This window comes from Podarcis raffonei, chromosome 2, assembly GCF_027172205.1.
Source record: "Podarcis raffonei isolate rPodRaf1 chromosome 2, rPodRaf1.pri, whole genome shotgun sequence".
Lineage (NCBI taxonomy): Eukaryota > Metazoa > Chordata > Lepidosauria > Squamata > Lacertidae > Podarcis > Podarcis raffonei.
Genome location: NC_070603.1, coordinates 118,082,254 through 118,105,804, shown reverse-complemented (window position 1 = coordinate 118,105,804; position 23,551 = coordinate 118,082,254). Strand labels below are relative to the sequence as shown.

General features: G+C 47.8%; 1 protein-coding gene across 1 annotated transcript in view; it reads left to right on the top strand.

The window, feature by feature from the left end:
* Positions 1 to 2,459: 2,459 nt before the first annotated feature.
* The window catches only part of LOC128408794 (uncharacterized), a 36,231-nt gene continuing 15,139 nt past the window's right edge, over positions 2,460 to 23,551 (top strand). Inside the window, exons 1-8 of the mRNA XM_053378816.1 lie at positions 2,460 to 2,760; positions 4,348 to 5,224; positions 6,492 to 6,618; positions 9,493 to 10,551; positions 12,635 to 13,277; positions 17,989 to 18,166; positions 20,832 to 21,557; positions 22,452 to 22,560. Of these exons, the coding sequence (XP_053234791.1) occupies positions 4,463 to 5,224; positions 6,492 to 6,618; positions 9,493 to 10,551; positions 12,635 to 13,277; positions 17,989 to 18,166; positions 20,832 to 21,557; positions 22,452 to 22,560 (3,604 nt within the window). The 5' untranslated portion in view covers positions 2,460 to 2,760; positions 4,348 to 4,462. The remainder of the gene's footprint in view (positions 2,761 to 4,347; positions 5,225 to 6,491; positions 6,619 to 9,492; positions 10,552 to 12,634; positions 13,278 to 17,988; positions 18,167 to 20,831; positions 21,558 to 22,451; positions 22,561 to 23,551) is intronic.

The window sequence follows — 23,551 nt, the reverse complement described above, 5'->3', positions numbered from 1 at the left end:
CACGGTATAGTCTGCTGTATTGCTTCCTTTTCCAGCCACAGTGAGATATTAGAATTGTGTTCACCGTCTCTGTACTAATGTTATTTCTTTAATGTTAGTTTTATGTTGTCTCCCTACTGAATGTAACTTTCTATCTCTGAACTAAATGTAACTTTTTAAGTGTAAAATGTACCCACTGTCTTGCAAAAGGAGAAAATAATCAAAACCTGTCAAAATGTTCAAACATGTGAATGCTTCTCTCTGTGAGGGAGCCTTCCCAGATCCGGTGAAAGAAGTGGTTATCAAACCGCTTCTTAAAAAAATATATCTTTAGATGCTGCCAATAGGGCCAGCTCAACCCAGTCTCAAACCTTCCATTCTTGGGCAAGGTGATTGAGCGAGTGGTTGCTGAACAACTCCAGGCACGCTTGGAAGAAGCGGACCATTTGGATCCCTTCCAGTCGGGATTCAGGCCTCATCATGGGACTGAAACTGCCTTGGTCGCGCTGGTTGATGATCTCCGGCGAGCTAGGGACAAAGGTGAGAGCTGTTTCCCAGTTCTGCTGGATCTCTCAGCGGCCTTTGACACCATCGACCATAACATCCTTCTGGACCGTCTGGTGGGGCTGGGAGCTGGGGGCACTGTCATACAGTGGTTCCGCTCCTTCCTCCTGGGCTGTGCCCAGAAAAGTGGTGTTTGATTTCTGTGACCCAACTTTCCAGTCACACCTTGTGGCATCCTGTTCTCACTGCAGCCAAGCAGATGCCCAAGGGGAAGTCTGCAGGCAGGATCCAAGCGCACGAGCCCTCTCCCCTCCTGCAGATTCCAGCAACCTGGATTCAGGGTATTCAGAAGCATCTCTGCCTCCAACCGCAGAGGCAGAGCACAGCCATCATGGCCAGTAGCCATTGGTAGCCCCCATGAATTTGCCTAATCCACTTTTAAAGCCATCCAGGTTGCAGTTTTGCAACATGAGGAGGGGGCGGCAGCAAGAGGGTCCTTTGTGGCAAAGCAGAAGTCCCAGTTTTTCTCCCCAGGACCCTAGGAACTGTAGTTCTGCGGGTGAAGGTTAATGGAGTTCTGGGGTTGCTCATAGAATTGTAGACTTGGAAGGGACCCCAAGGGTCATCTAGCCCAACCCCCTGCAATGCAGGAATCTTCTCACCGAACACAGGACTTGAACCCACAACCCTGTGATTAAGAGTCTCACGCTCTATCAACTGAGCTACTCATTCAGTTCAGTAAGCTTTAGTTGAACTTTCTGCATTTCAGGGGGTTGGACTAGATGACCCTCGGGGGTCTCTTCTGTTAACAGAGAAATCTGAGGGCTCCCTTGGACAAAAAACAAGGACACCAGCCAGGAATACCAGAGCCAAACAGCAGCCAGTAGGCTTGGTCTTTATTGAAGACTGTCGCGACAGGACTCCCACCTGCCACAAGGTGGAACAAGATGGAAGCCCTGAACAAAAGAGCCCCCAAACTTTTTTTAGCTGCTAATCCCCATGTTACACCCCCCCCAAACTACATCACTCATACATCACGGTTACATCATTAAAGGGGAGGTCTGGTGGCAGTAATCTGAGCATCCTGGACCCTGCCCCATGGTTCTCCTTGCCCTCCACCAAACACCCATCAAATGTAACAAGACAGATATTTGCATTTCCCTGTTTCCCAGCCAGGTTAATCACACCCTTTCGTCTTCATCTGGGTTTGTTATTTATGGAATGGCTACCTGTCTGGCACTCAGGTACAGTGGTACCTCGGGTTAAGTACTTAATTCGTTCCAGAGGTCCGTTCTTAACCTGAAACTGTTCTTTAACCTGAAGTACCACTTTAGCTAATGGGGCCTCCTGCTGCCGCCGCGCCGCCGGAGCACGATTTCTGTTCTCATCCTGAAGCAAAGTGCTTAACCTGAAGCACTATTTCTGGGTTAGCGGAGTCTGTAACCTGAAGCGTTTGTAACCTGAGGTACCACTTTATCAGGATGCCAGGGATTATCACTCAGGCAGAGGGGCTGCTGAGTAGCTGAGCTCACGTCTATATGAATTTCTGAAGTTTTCCCAGTGAGCCAGTACATTTATCAGTGAATTCTTACCTTTGGTATTGTGCAGCAGAGGCCCTTTGAATAGTTTTGTGGGGACAAAAAACAAGTCACAACAGCGATTGTGCTGATTTTGGTAGTGGGCTGCATGTGCATGATATCTGCTGGAGGGGCAACACCCCCCCCCCAACCTATACATAAATTCCTGCAACACTTTCAATTGAAATTGGAACCTGAGCAACGTTGCCGCTGTTTTAGGACTACAACTCCCGTCATCCCTCAGCACTGGCCATGGTAAGCTGGGGCTGATGGGAGTTGGAGTCCAGCAGCAAGAAAACAAAAATATATGGGGGGTGGGGGAAAGACACGCGTTTCCAATCCAAGCCTTGAAAGACACGCGTTTCCAATCCCCCTTTCTTTCCCCAGGAATTTCCTCCATTTCCCCCACCCCGCCTCGCGGGCCTTTGTTTCTCCCAGGGTCGGGGGCGGAGATGATTCTGGGATCCACCCCCGTTTTGTGCAGGTTGCAACCTCCGAAGGGGCGACGCCGAAGAGGGTCGATCCTCAGAAAAGACTTCCTCGCAAACGGGTTGCGCCTGTGCGGAGTCACTTCCTGCTCCGCCTTCTCCCGGGGGAAGCCTGGTGGGAGAGGGGAGACCCAAAGTAGCCTTTTCATATATATACTGTATATATTGCATCTCCGGGAAGCGGGAGGATCTCCTGGGATTTGAGGGATCAGGTGAGTTAACTCGCTTGCAAGGGGCTGGGAGGTGGGGCTGCGTGCAGTGCAAAAGAGAGGAGGAGGGAAAGGGAAAAGAAGATGTGATTTACGAATTTCTAGATCTAGATCTATAGAAATAAAAAGAAGCCACAAAAGGGGGGTGGGGAGTAAAATATAAGTGTACTAGAAATGTATGGGATTTTTTTCAAAGCTACGCAGACAAACAAATTACAAAAATACATTTCTAGTACACATATATTTGACTTCCCTCCCCCCGTTTTGTGGTTTTTTAGTTTTGATTTTCATACTGCATTTTCCACGTTACTCCATCTTTAAGTTATTCTTTAGTTTCTCTGAATAATACATCTAACTGCTTGTTTTACGCTAATCCTGCTAATGAGCTTATTTGCATAAATGAGTTTTTACAAATATTCCACAAATTCTCCCCGATTTTTAATTAAAAAAAATTATTATCGGTTTCTTATTGCACCCATTAACCTTGCCATTTTGGCATAATCCATTAATTTAATTAGCTACTTGGCTGGTACTGCAACTTTTTTCCATTTCTGGGCAGTGATATATGAATTCCTAAACCACACTTTCCTCAAAACATTCCAAGGCAGCATGCAACATCTGGGAATCAAACCAGCAGAAAGCTTTAACTGGAAAAAATAATCAGTAAATACTGATTGATTGATTGATTGATTGATTGATGCAGGCAGGCAACTCATGTGGTGGGCTTCAGAGCACAAATGGTGCTAATGGGCATTTGTTTCATTTTTGTAAAAATAATAAATTTGGGGGCTGCCTTTCATTGCAAAGAAATAGCAAGTTATTTTATGGGGATGTGGAACGTAACAAAACATGCCGATCGAAGCCATATCGAGAAAGTAAAACAGTCTCAGTCCAGGGGGTGAGGAGCGGTTTGGTTTGGTTTTGAAGAGTAATACATTTATGTGTTTTTCCTTTTTCCCCAAATATATTTAATTTTTCAGATTTTGAAATTTACAAACATTTGTCAAACAACCAAAATAAAAAGAGAATTTCATAGGTTCCCCTGGACTTCCCTCCTCCCCATTGTGGGTCCTTATGTTAACTTTTTTCCTCCTGCATCTTCTCTATTAATCCAAATCTATTAAATCTCCATTACAACCATAGTTCGACGTTAAACTACATATTCCATTCCAATCCTACTAATGATTTTAATTGTTTACAATGATTTTTAAAGTAAATTATATATTTCCCTCATTCTTTATTAAAATTTTGCTCCTCCTGGTTTTTAATTCTTCTGGTCATTTTTGCCATTTCAGAATAATCCATCAGTTTAATCTGCCATTTTTCTCTGGTAGGGACTTCTTTCCACCTCTGGGCTAGTAACATACATTTATTTGTGTTTTTCCAAGTCACTTGGAGACCTCTGGGCAACAAGCAAATAACAGATCTAAAGAAGAAGCAATAATCGGCATTGATTGGCAGCACTCTTTGCACCCTGGGAGAAGGAAACTCATGTTATCAGTTCCCAGTCGGCTCTACAAAATTTTGTTGCAGGTCCTGCTTATCCCCTCTGATTCAGAAATGTTCTTTCGTTCTTTCTTTTTTCCTCAGGCAAAGGATCCCGACCTAGAATCCAGCTGTGAACTCTGGAGGGCCTGTTATTTCCGCACCTGATTTGGTGGGAGGCTCGTTTCACACATCCCAATTCAGGCCACCAGGAACCAAAATGGCGGCAGATCGTGGCGATGCGTCCAATTTTGGTGCGGAGACTATCGGAAAGTTGGGTGTGAAGACTGAGAAGCAGGACCCAGTGGATACCGAGCCAGGGAACGGCACAGGGAAAGAGCCTCGTGCCGCCCCGCCTGAGAGTGCCAAGGGATTCTGGGAAGGTGCCGCACTGGACCATGTCAAATGGGAGCCCGAGGGGGCAGCGCAAGGATGCTGGGAGACTCAGTGGCAGCGGTTTTTGAAGGCGGCACAGTCCCCGCACTTGGAACGAGGAAAGGTCCCCCAGCCGGGACCTGCACTGAGGGATATTTCTCAGGCCGATCTGCCTCCCTTTGAGGGAGCGTCAGAGAGAGGCCTGCAGCTGAGGAGGCAGGAAGGGGCTCAACTCCTGCCCAGCGGTGAAGCTCATAAGAACTTGGGGGCCGAAGGCGACGTCCTCATTCCTAGAACAGTAAAGGAAGAGGACCTGGATGCGGAGAGTGTCCGCCAGCACTTTCGGCAGTTTTGCTACCGGGCGGCTGAGGGCCCCCGCGAGGTTTGCAGCCGCCTCCAGGACCTTTGCCGACAGTGGCTGCAGCCGGAGAGGCACACCAAGGAGCAGATCCTGGAGCTGCTGGTGTTGGAGCAGTTTCTGACCGTCCTGCCTCCGGAAGTCCAGGCCTGGGTCCGGAAGGGGAGCCCCGAGTCCTGCACGCAAGCAGTGGCCCTGGCTGAGGACTTCCTGCTGCAGCAATCTCGAATGGAAAGATGGGAAGAGGAGGTGAGCCAGGTGGTTTCAGCGAGGTCATATTTTGGTTAATAATAATAATAATAATACAGTCATACCTCGGGTTAAATGTGCTTCAGGTTGAGCGTTTTCAAGTTACGCTCCGCGGCGACCCGGAAGTAACAGAGCGCATTACTTCCGGGTTTCGCTGCTCTCACATGCTCAGATGCTAGAAATGACGTCACGTGCATGCGCGGAAGCGGCAAAACGCGACATGCGCAGATGTGCAGTCATGTCTTACGTTCTACTCAGAATGTGAACGGGGCTCCGGAACGGATCCCATTCGCATCCAGAGGTACCACTGTAATAAAATTAATTTATATACAGTCGTAGCTTGGTTGACTAATGCCTTGCGACTCAAACGTTTTGGCTCCCGAATGCCGCAAACCCAGAAGTGAGTGTTCCAGTTCGCAAAGGTTCTTTGGAACCTGAATGTCCGACGCAGCTTCCGCAGCTTCTGATTGCCTGCAGGAACTTCGTCTTGGTTTATGAACGTTTTGGAAGTTGAATGGACTTCCGGAACGGATTCCATTTGACTTCCTTGGTACCCGCAGGTCTCAGGGCATCTCACAGAATAAAATCAGAATATAAAACCACAAAGTACATCATCAAACAAAAACAACAACCTAGTAACCCCTCTCCCCCATTTTAAAAGGGCATAGGATGTCAATCAAATCAACCAAAGGACTGGTTAAAAAGGAACGTTTCTTCTTGGCACTTAAAGGTGTATAATGAGGGTGCCATGTGAACTTCCCTGGGCAGAGCATTCCACAGACGGGGAGCTACTTCAGAGAAGGCCCTGTTCTCGTGTTGCCACCCTCTGGACTTGCAAGAAAAACCTGGTTAATACAGATTTAGAGCAGCTGTGGCTTCTCCCGAAGACTTCTGGGAGCTGCAGTTTTTAAGGTGCTGAGAGCTCTTAGGAGACTGCCTCCCTATTCCCGTCCCATGGCCACAATTCCCAGAGTGGTTTATTAACAATCCCTTTTCCCGGGAACTCTGGGAATTATAGCTCTGGGAGGGGAGTAGGGTGTCCCTAAAGAGCTCTCAGCAGCCTTAACAAACTCGACTTCCCAGGATTCTTTGGGGGAAGCCTTGACTGTTTAAAGTGGTATCATAGCACTTTAAATATATGCTGTGGATGAGCACTCTCCTCCAGGACAAAAACAGCAGACACCTTCACTTTTGACTCTTAGAGACCTTTTTATGCCAACGGGCCTCAGCAGCTGCTTAATTTCTATTTCTGCTTTTATTTTTCCAGGTGCCAGGGGTGTCTAAGGAGGTAGCCGCTGAGTCTTCAGAGGCAGAGCGGGTGCCGTCGGACACCTGGAAGGCGGTGCTCAGCAGAGAGGTCAAGCAAGAGGGGGATGGAGAAACCACCTGTGCAGGTGAGGATGCTTTGCACCTGATTACCAGCCACAGTTACCCCAGGGAGGTGGTTGAGAAATGTGTCCCTCCCTCCCATAAGAACTGCATAAATTGCCTAATGGGGCAGTAACCTCTCCCCGCACCTAGCCAAACAGAGAGTGAGTGTGCTCTGTAACTCACCAGAGAGTGTCTGTTAGAAAAGAAACAATGGAACACTAGGAGCGAGACAAGTCAAAGTGGCCGGCTAGAAGCGATGCGTCTCAACAATTTTACAGTGTGTACTAAATCTGTGTAATTTGGCATTTCCAAGGTCTGCCTTTAAATTGCTATGTATATATTTATTTCTATTATAGATTTTGTTTACTGATACTTCTGTTGTACTCTGTTTTGAAAACATGTTTTGGGAAGAAGTTTACAATCTTACTGGAAATTTATTTACAATCTTAAATAAACACATTGTGATGTTTTGTTGTAGGTCCCATTTATTATTACTGTGGTACCTTGGTTTACAACCATAATCCGTTCTGGGGGTCCGTTTGTAAACCAAAACAGGTTGTAACCCAAGTTGTGCTTTCGCCATTGGGGCCTCCAAAACTTTTTTGTTTGTAACCAAAAAAAGTGGGATGTAATCCAAAACAAATTTGCAAACTGGGAAATGCACTTCCGGGTTTGACGTGTTTGTAATCCAAAACGTATGCAAACCAGACTGTTTGCAAACCAAGGTACCACTGTATTTTCATATTGGTGATGGTGATGATATAATTTTTTAACTTACCTGTTGCTAATAGTAGTAATAATTCACATCAGAGTCAGGTTAGAACCATTGGAATGAATGAACCAGTTAGTCATGTCCATTAAATTTGGTGGGTTAACTCTGAGTAGAGCCAGCCTTAGCTACAACCCCTTTCTAACTCGCCTTTTAGGAAACCTCCTAATTAGCATTTATCTAGAATTTTAGGGCAAAGGTTCTCAAACCATTCAGCCCCAGAAGACGCTTGAGAGAGCTCGAGGCCCACCAGTCACAAAGTGGCAGTTCAAGACTGAAGCCAGGGAGAAAATGGAGATTGGGTCTGGCATAATCAGCTGGCAACAACCAACATTACTGTTACCTAATCCCTCTTTGTCGACTGCTACTTACCGTATTTTTCGCTCTATAGGACGCACTTTTCCCCCTCCAAAAATGAAGGGGAAATGTGTGTGCGTCCTATGGAGCGAATGCAGGCTTTCGCTGAAGCCTGGAGAGCGAGAGGGGTCGGTTCCTGCCGGGCTCCCAAGGCTTGCGGATAGCAGCCTGCAGCCCGAAGCCCGGGGAGGGCAGCTATCTGCAAGCCTTTGGAGCCCGGTGGGAGTTCCTGCCGGGCTCAGAAGGCTTGCGGATAGCAGCAAGCTCCGGGATCGGACTTGTTCTGGGGGCTGGGGTTGGGGGAAGCTCAGGCTAGCCCTGCGGCTAAAAAGGAAGCCAAGACAGCGAGTGGGATCCATCCGTACGCAGCCTCTCCCGGCTGGAGAGGTTGTGCGTGGCTAAAGAGGAAGCAAGACAGCCTTGGCTTCTTTGCTCTTTAGGGCTGGGGGGGGGGGTAATAATTTTTTTTCTTTATTTCCCCCCCAAAAAAACTAGGTGCGCCCTATGGTCCGATGCGCCCTATAGAGCGAAAAATACGGGATATCGCCACAAGGATTCCCACTGTGGCAAGGAGTACCATGGCTCCACTTTCCTCAGGAAGCTGCCTTATACTGAGTCAGAACATTGCTCCATCTAGTTCAGCATTGCCTGATCTGACTGGCAGCAGCTCTCCAGGGTTTGGGCTGGGTGCTCATCAGTATGCAGATGACACCCAGCTCTACCTCTCTTTTAAATCAGAACCAGTGAGGGCAGTGAAGTTCCTGTGTGAGTGCCTGGAGGCGGTTGGAGGATGGATGGCGGCTAACAGATTGAGGTTGAGTCCTGACAAGACAGAAGTACTGTTTTTGGGGGACAGGGGGCGGGCGGGTGTGGGGGATTCCCTGGTCCTGAATGGGGTAACTGTGCCCCTGAAGGATCAGGTGTGCAGCCTGGGAGTCATTTTGGACTCACAGTTGTCCATGGTGGTACAGGTTAATTCAGTGTCCAGGGCGGCTGTCTACCAGCTCCACCTGGTACGCAGGCTAAGACCCTACCTGACCACAGACTGTCTCACCAGAGTGGTGCCTGCTCTGATTATCTCCCGCTTGGATTACTGCAACGCGCTCTACATGGGGCTACCTTTGAAGGTGACCCGGAAACTGCCATTAATCCAGAATGCAGCAGCTAGACTGGTGACTGGGAGTGGCCGATGGGACCACATAACACCGGTCCTGAGAGATCTGCTTTCAGTACATTTCCGAGCAAAATTCAAAGTGCTGGTGCTGACCTTTAAAGCCCTAAACGGCCTCGGTCCTGTATACCTGAAGGAACGTCTCCACCCCCATCGTTCAGCCCGGATACTGAGATCCAGCGCCGAGGGCCGTCTGGTGGTTCCCTCATTGCAAGAAGTGAGGTTACAGGGAACTAGACAGAGGGCCTTCTCGGTAGTGGCGCCTGCCCGGTGGAACACCCTCCCTTCAGATGTGAAGGAAATAAGCAGCTATTCTATCTTTAAAAGACATCTGAAGGTAGCCCTGTTTAGGGAAGTTTTTAATATTTAATGCTGTATTGGGAGCCGCCAGAGTGGCTGGGGAAACTCAGCCAGATGGGCAGGGTATAAATAATAAATTATTATTACTATTCAGAAAAGGAATCTTTCCCAGCCTGGGACTTTCTGCATGCAAAGCACATGTTCTGCCCCTGATCTTCCTTCCTGATGTTGAGCTTGGCCTGTTGTTCCTTCATCCCTTAGCACAGAGAGACTGACATGTGGACGCTCTGCTTCTTCCAGCAGATGATCAGAAGAGGCCATTGGTGATGGAACAAAATTGGACAGGACGTCCCGGGGAAGACGATCCACGTGGGATGTTGGCAGAAAGGAATAAACGAAGCGTTGCCCAATGCCCGGTTCGGGAAGTAACTTCTGAAATCCAAGAGGGAAAGGAAGGGGGTGCAGTCACGAATTCTTGGGGAGGTGAGAAAGGACCGGAGGGAAATGCCAAGGGGGCAAAGGCTGACCTTGAATGCGGGAAAGCGCTTGGACACGATTCTGAAAACGAAACAAACCTTGGGCAAGAGAAGTTGTGCAAGTGCCCAATCTGTGGGCAAAGCCTTAGCAGGAGAACCGGGCTCCTTATACACCAGAGGATCCACACGGGAGAGAAACCCTACAGCTGCACGGACTGCAGGAAAAGCTTCCGGCACAAGTCGGTCCTTATTCGACATCAGAGAATCCACACGGGCGAGAAGCCGCACAAGTGCCCCGACTGCGCCAAAAGCTTCCGGGACAGATCGGCTTTGGATGTGCACCGGAGAACCCACACGAGGGAAAAACCCTATCAGTGTTCAGACTGTGGGAAAAGCTTCAGCCACCGCTCCAACTTGATTACTCACGAGCGGATCCACACGGGAGAGAAGCCGTTCAAGTGCTTGGAGTGCGAGAAAAGCTTTAGCGACCGGTCGTCCCTGACGGCGCACAAACGGGCCCACACCGGAGAGAGGCCGTACAGGTGCGCCGAGTGCGGGAAGAGCTTCTCCCAGAGCTCCAGCCTCCTTTCGCACCAGAGAATCCACACAGGAGAGAGGCCTCACGAGTGCCCGGATTGCGTGAAGTGCTTCCGCGACAAGTCGGCTTTCTTCGTTCACCGGAGGACCCACACGAGAGAGAAGCCGTATAACTGCTCTGGCTGCGGGAAGAGCTTCAGCCATCGCTCCAACCTGAACACACACGAAAGGATACATACAGGGGAGAAGCCTTACAAGTGCTTGGACTGTGGGAAAACCTTCGCCCAGAGACCAAGCCTTACTGCACATGAGAGAATCCATTCCAAAAAGACATTGCAGAGCTGCTGAAAGGTTGGGGACAAATTCCGTGTCCAGAGGAACGCATAGCCGACATCATTAGGAGACGGCGCCTCTGTTTGTCGAGTGCCTTCTCCCGTATTGTACCTCACCTGAACTTCTAAGATCCTCCTCAGAGGCCCTGCTCAGAGATTTCCTGCCAGATGAAGGGATGAGAGTCCCCACTAGGGACAGGACCTTTTTAGAAGTGGCACCCTGGTACTTGAATAGCCTTCCCAGAGAGGTTTTATTTGCCTGGTGCTACCTATTGGGCCCTTTAAATAACTGACCTTTTATTGTCTGGGCCTCTCAGTTATAAACTGAGTTTTAATCGTGCTTCTTAATTGTGTTTCAGCTTTTTAATTAACTTGTTAGGAGTTTTTGTTGTTTGATATTGTATTTTTAACGTGCTTTTTCTTCTTCATCACAACATGCCCAGGGACCTCTTGTTATGGGGTGGCTATATAAATGCAGAAATTAACAAATGAAATGGTACATGGTTTCAGGAGACCTGAGGTTCAGTCCTCATTCACCCATGAAGCCCTTTGCATGGTGCCTGGTCTCTCTCTCTCTCTCTCTCTCTCTCTCTCTCTCTCTCTCTCTCTCTCTCTCCCCCCTACTTCACAGGGTTGTTGTGAAAATGAAATGGGGGAGGGGCCTTGCATGCTGTCTCTCAACCTCTTCGGAGGGAGAATGGGATAAAAATGTTAGAAAGTAAATAAAGATCAATTTATTTATGCAAAGAAAAATTGCTGGAGTACTAATAGTGTCTGTTTGGAAGGCAGGTATTGCCCCTGGTTGACAATGTGCTGTCATTGTTCCAACAAAATTCCCTGCCCCAAATCCCTTTCCCAACCATGCTGCTAAGAATTATGTGTTAGATATATACAGTCGTACCTTGGAAGTTGAACGCAATTCGTTCAGAAGTCCATTCGACTTCAAAACGTTTGACTTCCAAGGCATGGCTTCCAATTGGCTGCAGGAACATCCTGCAGCCAATCAGAAGCCGCGGGAGCCATGCCAGATGTTCGGCTTCCGGAAATCATTCGAAAAACGGAACAATCACTTCCGGTTTTTGATCGTTCAGGAACCGAAACATTTGAGTTTACAAGCGTTCGGCTTCCAAAGTTCCACTGTATCTAGAATATTTTCGGCTATTTTGCTTAATCATTTTTTGGTTGTTCCCTTCATAATCAGTGAATCGTATTCTGTTGGTGCCCATAGAGGGGTCCATTCTTTGCAGTCGAAGTGAAGACTACAAGCCTAGCGTGTAAATATTGGGGAAATGGAGGTTGGGTCTGTCCCATATCGTCGATAATGTCAGACTATGTCTTAATTGAATTCCCTAATTAAATTACGATACGATAATCTTTATTGTTATTGTCCCATCCCATACAGAACAACGAAATTGAAAAATCTACATAAGATATTCAAAACCCAGCTATCCCAACCTGGTTAGCCCCTTAAAAACTCTGATACCCCATTTTTAAATATAGTATACTCCCACACAGACTCCTTAAAATGCGTTTAACCCCCCCCCCCAATTCCCCAATTCTTTGCATTTCCTTGTTGCAAAAAGCTTTTGTCAAAGGTGAAGAGACCCTGGACTTAATTTATGCTAGTATTTATTCCACACCTTAATCAATTTTTGGTACATGGATTAACTTTAGTAATATTTTTAGCAGGCCCTGAACAATACCATAAAGCAGGGTTTGCCACCGTGGTGCCCTAGACTCTGAGCTTTCATTTAATAATAATAAACAGTCTAGTTCAGTGGCACACCACCTGCTTTCTCCCAGGTTTAATCCACAGCACCTCTAGACTGGGCTGGAAATGTCCCTGAACCATAGCTGTCAACTTTTCCCTTTTCTTGCGAGGAATCCTATTCGGAATAAGGGAATTTCCCTTTAAAAAAGGGAAACGTTGACAGCTATGCCCCCAACTCCATCCCTGGAGAGCAGTCGCCAGTCATTGCAGTTAACACTGAGCTATTTGAACCCGTGCCCTGACTCGGTCTCTGTGCCCAGCAGCCCCCTTTTTCTCCCCTGGAGGAGGAGAGTGCTCACCTTTGGGATTTATTTTTCTCCAAGCAGGTAGCAAGAGGTGCTGGGAGGAAGAGACGGACCGTCCAGAAATGGCCGGGGATCTCCATCCGTACTGGGTCCTGCCGGGGAACGTTGAGCCAAACTTTTCCCAGCGTCTGGATCAGGGCGAAGCTTCGGCGGGCCGGCGAGGAGGCCCCTCAAATAAGGAAAGAGAGGCAGCCTCCGTCGTTTGTTACCAGCACTTCTATGAGCCGTGTGGCGACAGACAGGTACAAGAGAGGATCACCAAAGGCGGGAGAGAGAAGACATGCCTAGAGTGCGGGAAGGCCTTTCGGCGGAGGGCCGAATTGGTCGCCCACCAGAGGATTCACACCGGAGGGAAGCCGTACGAGTGCCTGGACTGCGGGCGAAACTTTAGCTACAAATCCCGCCTCATCACCCACAAAACGATGCACACGGGAGAGAAGCCGTACAAGTGCCCCGACTGCGGGAAGAACTTCAGCCGGCAGCCGCACCTCATGTCGCACGAGAGAGTCCACACGGGGGAGAAGCCCTACACGTGCGCCGAGTGCGGGAGGAGCTTCAGCGACCGGTCTAACCTGAACACGCACAAGAGGACCCACACCGGGGAAAAGCCGTACCGGTGCTCGCACTGCGGGAAAAGCTTCAGCCAGAGCTCCACGTGCATGAAGTACGAGAGGACCCACACGGGGGAGAAGCCCTACAAGTGCGGGGAGTGCGGGAAGAGCTTCTGCCAGCGGTCGCAGCTCACCAACCACGAGAGGACCCACACGGGAGAGAAGCCCTACGGTTGCTCTGTCTGCGGGAGGGAGTTCAGCAGGAGGATGGTCCTCGTCACTCACCAGAGGAGGCACACGGGAGAGAGGCAGAAAGCGCATCTGCACTGTGAGAAGAGTTTTGCTCATGCTGCCGACTGTACAAGGCACAAAAGAAGCCATGTGACACAGGAATCGCAAACCGTTGGGTTGGTCCCAGGGCTGTCGGTGGGCACTCTGTGTTTAAATAAATAAACAACACCGCTGTTTCCACCTTAAGCTGAGTTCTGCAACGTGTGTTGTGAAAATTTTGCATGTCATTGCTCTTGTTTTGCATATTCCATTTTTTCCACTTAAAGGTAAAGGTACCCCTGCCCGTACGGGCCAGTCTTGACAGACTCTAGGGTTGTGCGCTCATCTCACTCTAGAGGCCGGGAGCCAGCGCTGTCCACAGACACTTCCGGGTCACGTGGCCAGCGTGACGAAGCTGCTCTGGCGAACCGGCACCAGAGCAGCACCCGGAAACGCCGTTTACCTTCCACTTAAGCATGCATAAAGGTAAAGGGACCCCTGATCATTAGGTCCTGTCATGGCCGACTCTGGGGTTGCGGCGCTCATCTCGCTTTATTGGCCTAGGGAGCCGGCGTACAGCTTCCGGGTCATGTGGCCAGCATAACTAAGCTGCTTCTAGCAAACCAGAGCAGTGCACAGAAACGCCGTTCACTTTCCCGCCGGAGCGGTACCTATTTATCTACTTGCACTTTGATGTGCTTTCGAACTGCTAGGTTGGCAGGAGCAGGGACCGAGCAACGGGAGCTCACCCCATTGCGGGAATTCGAACCGCCGACCTTCTGATTGGCAAGTCCTAGGCTCTGTGGTTTAACCCACAGTGCCACCTGCGTCCCTAAGCACGCATACACACACACAAATGTGTGCTGACCTAAAACAATCCTGTCCAGCCTCTCCTCTACCTTTTGATGCTTCAACATGCATTGCCCCGACTTTTCATGCACATACTTGCACCCATAAGGACCAGAGACCTGAATTATTTTATTTTTTTTAAGAAAGCAAGTGGAGAGTCGCAGGAAGCAGAATTCTGCAGCCATTGCTGAATTCTATTCCTGTTCTGTGCTGTGGCAGCATGCGGCCCCGGTTGTCCCTTATTACAATAACTATCCCTTCGTTTGGGACACATTTTCCGTCCATTTAAAGAATACTTGTTTAACCCCCTTGCCCCTTATGTCAGTGAGAAATTGCAAGAGGTGGATCAAAATCAGCCAGAAAATTCCAGAGGGCTGGAACTTTGTGGGATGTTGCTTAGAGGGCCATAGGTTCAATCCCTAACATTTCCAGGCATGTCCCTTGCAGATTGGGTGAGAGTCATGCTGGCTTGCCTTGCAGGGTTTTGTGAAGGATTACAACTAGATGATGGGTGTAAAGCACTTGAGAGCACTTGAAAGCACTATACCAATGTTAAGTAGTATTTATTATAAGAATGGATTGGTATTATTATGATAAGCCGTTGTTCCTCTGAGAAATGGCACACTGGTTCTCTCCCTCCCTGTTTTATCCTCAAAATAATCCTGTAAGGAAAGTTAGGCTGACCGTCCCAAGTTCACTCACTACCTGGCTGAGTTAGGGTTTGAATGCTGCACCACACAACCTTGTACTTAATGGGCGTTTTTATAACCCAAAGAGCAAGCTGGGAGTGCCAAACAAAACAAAACAAAAAACCACTCATTTTGTTAAGGGGGACTTTGCTTCCTGTAGTAATACCTGTCTGCTTGGAAGCAAGTCTCACTCAGTTCTGTGGGGCTTACTCCCACAGGCTGCAATCCTACACTTATTTACCCGGGAGCATGGCCCACTGGTGACAGCAGTCACGAAATTAAAAGACGCCTGCTTCTTGGGAGAAAAGCAATGACAAACCTAGACAGCATCTTAAAAAGCAGAGACATCACCTTGCCAACAAAGGCCCGTATAGTGAAAGCTATGGTTTTCCCAGCAGTGGAAGTGAGAGCTGGACCATAAAGAAGGCTGATCGCCAAAGAATTGATGCTTTTGAATTATGGTGCTGGAGGAGACTCTTGAGAGTCCCATGGACTGCAAGAAGATCAAACCTCTCCATTCTTAAGGAAACCAGCCCTGAGTGCTCACTGGAAGGACAGATCCTGAAGCTGAGGCTCCAATACTTTGGCCACCTCATGAGAAGAGAAGACTCCCTGGAAAAGACCCTGATGTTGGGAAAGATTGAGGGCACAAGGAGAAGGGGATGACAGAGGATGAGAGGGTTGGACAGTGTTCTTGCAGCTACCAGCATGAGTTTGACCAAACTACGGGAGGCCGTGGAAGACAGGAGTGCCTGGCGTGCTCTGGTCCATGGGGTCACGAAGAGTCGGACACAACTAAACAACAACAAGCCCCACTGAATTTAATGAACTTGCTTCCGAGTAGACAAGTATGATAGGGTTGAACTGCAATCCCCACCCCGTACGTCTACCTAGAAAGTAAGATGCATTGTAGACAGTGGGACCTACTTCCGAGTAAACTTGCACCTGAAATCATCGGAGAATGCATCAAAATAAGAGACCAGATATTGAAATGCAGGAAAAAAATTGCGCACCACTCAACCAATAGCATTCAGCAAGCACTTTCTGGGGTGGGGGTGGGACGGACCATAGCTAAGGGGCAGAATATTTGCGTTGCAGATTCAATCCCTGGCCTGACAGAGATCCTCCAGTCTGAAAGCCTGGAGAGCTGCTGCAGTACAGAGTGAGTTGGACTCTTGTAGAAGGAAGCTTCCTATGTCCCTACATTATAATTTCTTTCAGAAGGCACTCGGGGCTTCGATCACTTTCAACAGAATAAAATGAATGGAGCTCCCAAACCGGAAGCTGATGGGGGCAGTTTGTGACTCAACCCTTTTCTATCTCTATGAGCCAATAGCGGCTTTCTATGTAATGTCTGCCCACCTCTGATTTGCGGGAGAGGCTGCACCATAGAGATTTTCTTTCAAAAAATGAAGAGTGACACAGCCTGCGTTTCTGGTTTCAAAGATGGAGGGGAAACCTAGAACCTGCAACTTCCATCATTCCTGACCATTGGCCATGCTGGGTGATGTGAGACAGGAGTCCCAACAACTTCTAGGTGGGCCACACTCCCCACACACCCCAAAAAACACTGCCCAACCAATATTTTATTGTAGCTGTAATTGGGTAAAGGCCCCCCCCCCATTCCTAAAGACAACCCACAGCAGCATAGATGGGCCTCGTTTGCATGTAATAATAAAAGCCTTGCTGGATGAGAATAAAGCCCTCCTTAGTACCCAGTTTCCAACAGTGGTCAGCCTTTGGGAAACTCGAATGCAGAACGTGACCCTCAGAGCGCTCCACTTCTCCTGATCCTCAGCAGTGGGTACCATTTCTGATCCTGAAGAGGTAGCATATATAACTACTCTATCATTAACAGTGGCCGTTGAAAGCCGCCTCCTCCATCAATTGGCCTAACCCCCTTTTCAGCGCATCTAAGACAGTGGCAGTGAGTTCCACAGGTTAACCCTGTGCCGCTTAATATTCCACGCGACTTGCGTTCTTTCGGGTTTCAACGACAGCAGAGCAACTCTGCATTGAGAAGAAGCACAAAGCTGCTGTGTGCAGCCCAGAGCTGGATTTGGACTGGATCATAGCTGTCAACCTTCTCTTTTTTTGCGGGGAATTCCCTTATTCCAGCGCTGCTTCCCACTGCTATCCCGGATTGTTAGCTATCCCGTAGACTGTCCCCAGGACAGGTGAGGCTGCTGATCCCTTATTTTCAAATCTCAAAGTTGACAGCTATGGACTGGATAGGGGGAAGGAAGGAGGGAAGTTTAAATAGCCTTTGCTACAGCTCAAAGGCGAGATTTTATTTGGCTGCAGATCCAAACCAGCCCCAGCCTGAGCTCCCGACCTAAAACCAAACTACATTGCAGGGTGGTTGTGCGCGGAACTCTCGTCCACTTGTTGCTGAAATGCAGGGGTCATTGCAGCACTGGAATCCACTGCAAGGCTTTTGTGTGCTAGCAACTCAGCTCCAGCCCCACCTTCAGCCTGGAAAAGGGATATGATAACGGTGCGCCCATATTGCAGGGTTGTTGTTGCAATTAACCACCCATTGCAGGGGGTTGGACTAGATGACCGTTTGGGTCCCATCCAACTCTCCAGTTTTATAGTTCTGCGAGTCTGTCTCAGCCTGGACCCCAACCTGCAATATTGACATTGGATTGCATTGCAGGGTTGCTGTAAGCTAGCGCACCCCACCCAACAACCTGTAAAAGTATAATAATAATTATTTATTTCTTATACCCCGCCCATCTGACGGATAATAGGCTGCATTTGCATTGGGATCATTTGCAAGGTCAGGCTTATTTTAAAACCTTTTTTTAAAAAAAACAAAACCCTCACAACCTTGAATTTTATGCACCAAATAAGCGTTATCGATCCTTTTTCCATTGTTATTTTTCTGTTACCTGCTGGGAAACGGCGGTAAAATCCTGCATCCCTCCATAGATAAACAGGTCGTTGGTACCGATATTTTTTTTTAAATGGTTTCTCCAACGTGAACCCGGGAATTTGCTATTCTCACCATGAGATGTGTCGCTCTTCCCTTTTCTCTCTGCACTCTGTGGATTTTGGGCGAGGGCATCTCTGTGATCATTTCCTCCTTATTCTACTGTGGGAAACCCAAGCGGAGTTTGAATTTCCCAGGCGCGGCCAAGGCGACATCGAAGGAGGAGAAGGGGCGGAAGAAAGCCTTGCAAAAGGATCAGGTGAGAGCATGGATATGCACGGGAGCTTCTCTTTCCGCGCCCCCAACGGAATTCCTTGAGGACTAGTGCCTTGCTCAGTGCAGCCTCCCATCTAAACACAAGATTCCTAATCTTAGTATACCTAATAGGAAGGGATGATTTGGTCAGTGGGCCTCACCTTTTACGTTTTCTTCCCAGCTTTTGCTGGTTCTGAATGTATTAGGGGGACCTCCTGCAAAGACCGCAGAGCTTTTTTGCACCTTTAATAATAACTGTGTGTGCAAAAGAGGGCATGTCCGCTAACACAGCATATCCTGCCAAGCTGAAAGAACCTGGTCCCCATTTGCAGCAGCCCAAACCCCTACAATGAAATATACTTAAATCTGGAACAATGTGACTTCTATAGTATACGATGGTGATAAGTGATTACAAATATTGTGTTTTGTTTTAAGCTGGCTTGCATTGTTAAGTGTCTTTCGTTTGCATATTTTTGTCTGCTAATATTAAACGAAAAGGCGAGGTTTAAGGGAGGGCAGCTGCCACCTTCGTCGCATAAGCTTTCAGTGCACCTCTTTTCCCTTGCCCTTCCGCATCTGAGAGGTGTGTTTCTGGGATTCACCCTGTTCTTGTAATTGTACATTGTTTTAGCAGAAGTTTAATCCTGCGTTTTTGCTATTGTTGTAGCCCACACCCGGAGTGTGCTGTGAAGGTGAGAAATCCTATAAATGATTAAGATAGTTCCAATACATCATCATCATCAACATCATTTATTTCAATAAATGATGATGATAATAAATTATAGCTATAATAAGCCCAAAAAATGATGAGGAAGATTTTGATAATAAATAAAATGAGGAAGATTTTGATAATAAATAAAAATAATAAAAGTACAAATAAATTATGATGGTAATAAATTATAACAATAATTCCAGTAGAGGATAATGAATAGCAATAATAATAGTAATAATACTACAATAAATAATGAAAATAATAAATTATAGCTATAATAAGCCCAAAAAATGATGAGGAAGATTTTGATAATAAATTAAAATAATAAAAGTACAAATAAATAATGATGGTTATAAATTTTGACAATAATTCCAGTAGAGGATAATGAATAGCAATAATAATAATACAATAAATAATTATAATAATAAATTATAGCTATAAAAAGCCCAATAAATGATGAGGATATTGATAATGAATAAAAATAAAAAGTACAAATAATTAATAATAAATTATTATCATTTTATAACAATAATAATTCCAGTAGAGGATAATGAATAGTAGTAGTAATCATCATCAACTCTGGTGATGACAATCAGCTTGGACGGCTTTAAATAAGAATTGGACAAATTCAGGGAAGAGAAATCTATCTGTGCTACTATCCGTAAAGGCTGGAGGCAGAAATGCTTCTGAATATCGGTTGTTTTTTGTGCTCGTGTCCTGCTTGCAGGTTTCCCATTCGTAGCTGTCAACTTTTCCCTTTTCTTGTGAGGAATCCTATTCGGAATAAGGGAATTTCCCTTTAAAAAGGGAAACGTTAACAGCTATGTTCCCATTGGGGCCTCTGGTCAGCCACTGTGAGAGCAGGGTGCTGGACTAGATAGGCCCTTGACTTGATCTGGCAGGCAGACTCTTATTATGAGAAGCTGTCAAGACAGGCAGATCTACCGGTAATTTATTAGACTTCTGATTCCACCCTCCAAATGCCTTTGTGCACAACAGGAGAAGGAACTTCGTCTCTCCAGATGTTGCTACACCACAACTCCCATCAGCCCCAGAAAAAGTTGGCCGGTGGTTAGTAATGAGGGGAGTTGTAGTTCAGGAGCGTCTGGAGAACCAAAGTTCCCCCACATCTGATTCTTTGTGGCTAAGAGGACGAAAAATCTTTCTTTGGGCACCCCTTTCTTTCCTGTGAAGTGTTGTAAACAAAACATCTGCCCTTCTTCCCTTATGGGGTATCCAAGAGCCCATATAGAGTCCTTACGTAGGTTCCCTATTGGTGGGAGAAAATAACAGAGGCCAGCCAGAGAATATTGAGAAGCAAAGTTGCTAGGAAGTCTGATCTTTATTGATCTGTTGCAACAGGGTGCTCCCCTCACAACAGGAGAAAGGAGGAGGAACCCAGAACCAAGGTGTGCCTGCCCTTATATAGAAATTTTAAATTCCCCGCCCTGAAGCTCCAGACCACCCCTCCATACGTCATACATACATCACTGAAAAGGCGGTCTACAGCAGAAATGCGTTGTTTATCTCATCTGACAGGTTACCTGTTAATGCTCACTTGATTGGATACCCTGGGGAGCCTGGCCAGTCTTTTGTAATGATAAATACTTAGTTCCTGAGCCAAGTCACAGGCTCGCCCTATTCAAACACAGACAGACATACCCTTAAGACAGGATTTGTGAAGGAAAAGACGATGGGGAGGCTTTTCCATTTTCCTTTGACCTTGCAGAGAAAACATTTGGTCAGTTTGGGAATCAAACATGGTTTCAGGTCGGTCTTCCTGTGCTGATCTATATACGTGCTTGGTTGGTACATTTCTGAACATTTATTATATATCTAAGACTTTTAAATTCTTATCACAGAAGCACCTGGGTTCTTTTTCCCCTGCCTTTTGCAGCAAAACCTCTTTTGTGGGACTGGCTAGCCGCAGCTCGAGCTTCGCCCGCCATTGGCTTGAAAAAGGAAAATGGCCGCCGAGCCAGGAGATACGTTGACCTTGAGCCTACCGCCCGGTGCTGTGCTAAAGCAGAGGATGAAAGTGGAGGAGCCAGACCCAGCCGAAGTGGGGAAAGGCTCTCGTGCCACGCAGGATGGGAGTATGAGGGAATTCTGGGAGAGAAACGTGTCGGGCCACGTCAAGCAGGAGCCACAGAAGGGGCCTCAGCAGCCATGGGAGGCCCAGTTGCAGGAGTTCCTCAGAGCGATGGAGTCTTCCCACTCCGGCGGGAGAGACCAGCACCAGAGGACGTTGGCGTTGCAGGATGAGGCCCAAGCTGGCCTGTCTCCAGGTGGTGCCAGGCCACGCCAGGTCCCTTTCCTGCCACAGCCCAGGAGAGAAGCCAACAACCTGCTGGCCAAGGAGGAAAGAGAGAGTGGGAAAGTGAAGGAAGAGGAGGTTGGTCCTGACGCACCGCGGCAACACTTCCGGCAGTTCGGCTACCAGGAGGGGCCTCGAGAGACTTGCACCCGGCTCCGGGAGCTTTGCCACCGGTGGCTGAAGCCGGAGAGGCACACCAAGGAGCAGATCCTGGAGCTGGTGATCCTGGAGCAGTTCCTGGCCGTCCTGCCATCGGAGATGCAGAGCTGGGTCGAGGAATGTCGCCCGGAGACCTGCGCCCAAGTCGTTGCCCTGGCAGAGGAGTTCCTATTGAGGCAGCAGGAGGACGAGGGACTCAGAGGGACGGTGAGAGGTTTTAGTGTAATAAGCGGCCCATACTGAGTCAGACCCAGCTCAGTATTGTCTACACGGATTGGCAGGGGCTCTGCAGGGTTTTCAGGCAGAGGACATTCCCATCTGCTGCATGCAACACAGATGCTCTGAGCTACAGCCCTAATATGGTTCATTCCAGTGGCTTTGTACCGAACCATAAGGCCGCATCTGCTCTATGTACCATATTTTTCGCTCTATAAGACGCACCCGACCATAACACCTAGTTTTTAGAGGAGGAAAACAAGAAACAGGAAAGCAACGCAAAGCCTCTTGAGCAAAGAGGCAGGAGCACTCCGGCTGCGCTCAAGAAGCCTTGCATGGCTATCCCTAAAGCCAGGGGAGCACACATTCTACTCATGTAAAAACACGCTGATTCCCAGACCATCCGTGGGCCGGATTTAGAAGGCAATTGGGCCAGATCTGGCCCCCGGGCCTTAGTTTGTCTACCCATGAATTACAGTAAAGAATTACTGTAATCAATAAAAATAACAGCAAGTCACAATGCATAACATTTCACAAAACATACAAAACTATGTAAAAGAATCAAATTGAGAAACAAGGATTCCCGTTGGGCAGAGGGCAGGGGTGATTGTCAACAGAAACATGGCACCCGCTTTTTGTTTGGAGGAAAAGCGAGCTGCGGGTCCACCAATCTGGAATGCAGATGTGATCAGAGGGCCTGCGGACACATTTTCTCCGAAATAAAAGTAGGGCGGTTAAGCAGGCTAGTTTTCAACACAATGTGTAGCTTGGCCCTGCAATAAGAAGATGGGTAGGCATTTTTAGATCTTAACACGACATTCTGAGTGCTTTTATTTATTTATTTAAGTGAGCCCCTCATTGTTTCTGTCTTATGTGCTGTTCAAGGAGGCGGTACGGGCCTTCCCTGAGGCGGAACGGGCTCCACCAGATACCTGGCCGAGGCCTCACTTCAGGGAGATCAAGCAAGAGGCCGACAGAGATGCCACCTTGCTTGGTAAGGCTTTTGTTTTTATTTTGTGGTCTTCTTTTTAAAAAAATTTGGTGCTCTGAAATTGCAAAAGGGAATGTTGAAGCTGCAGTGGCTCGCTGGGAGAATGGGTGACAAAGCCAGTCGTACCCTGGTTCTCAAATTTACCGTATTTTTCCCTCTATAACACGCACCTGACCATAACACGCACATAGTTTTTAGAGGAGGAAAACAAGAAAAAAATATTTTAAACGAAACAGTGGATGTATGATTTTTGTGGTTCATGCTGTGGCCACAGACATGTGATCTGACGGTGAGTTTGGGGTAGCCCAATGCAAAAATCCTGAGGATCCATGTGGATCCATGCTTTGTAACCACATTTTTGCGCCATTGCAGCCCCATGAAACAGTGGGTGCGTGGGTGTTTTTTGGTGCAGGCTGTAGCCATGGATATGCTATGTGATCTGATGGTGACCTTGGGGTGACCCAGTGCAAAAATCCTGAGGATCCATGTGGATCCGTGCTTTGTAACCATGTTTTAAGTAGGGAGGGAAGGAAAAGCATTCAAGGGACAAGGAGCACGTGTGGGGTGTGTGGAGAAGGACGCTGCTAATAATGCAGAAGAGGGGTTTAAGGGAAGAAGGAACACGCGTGGGGTGTGTGGAAAAGGATGCTGCTAATGATGCAGGAGAGGGGTTTAAGGGGAGAAGGAGCTCGCGTGGGGTGTGTGGAAAAGGAGCTTTTCGGCGAGCTGAGGGGGGAGGGAAAGAGCACTGTTGCTTTAAAGGAGCCAACCGGACAGCAGCCACTTACAGCAGTGTAAGCAGCTCCTTTCCTCTCCCGCTTTGCTCCTTCTCTCCCTCTTTGCTGCTGTACACAGCTAATGGCCCAAGTCCTGCTCAGCAGATCAGCTGAGACGCTGGGAGAATCATAATTTCCCCCTCACTCATCCCGTGCCCTCCTGTCCCCAGCAGCCTTTTAAAAAACTTTTTTACTGGTTTTCACTGCGCTCGTGGCTC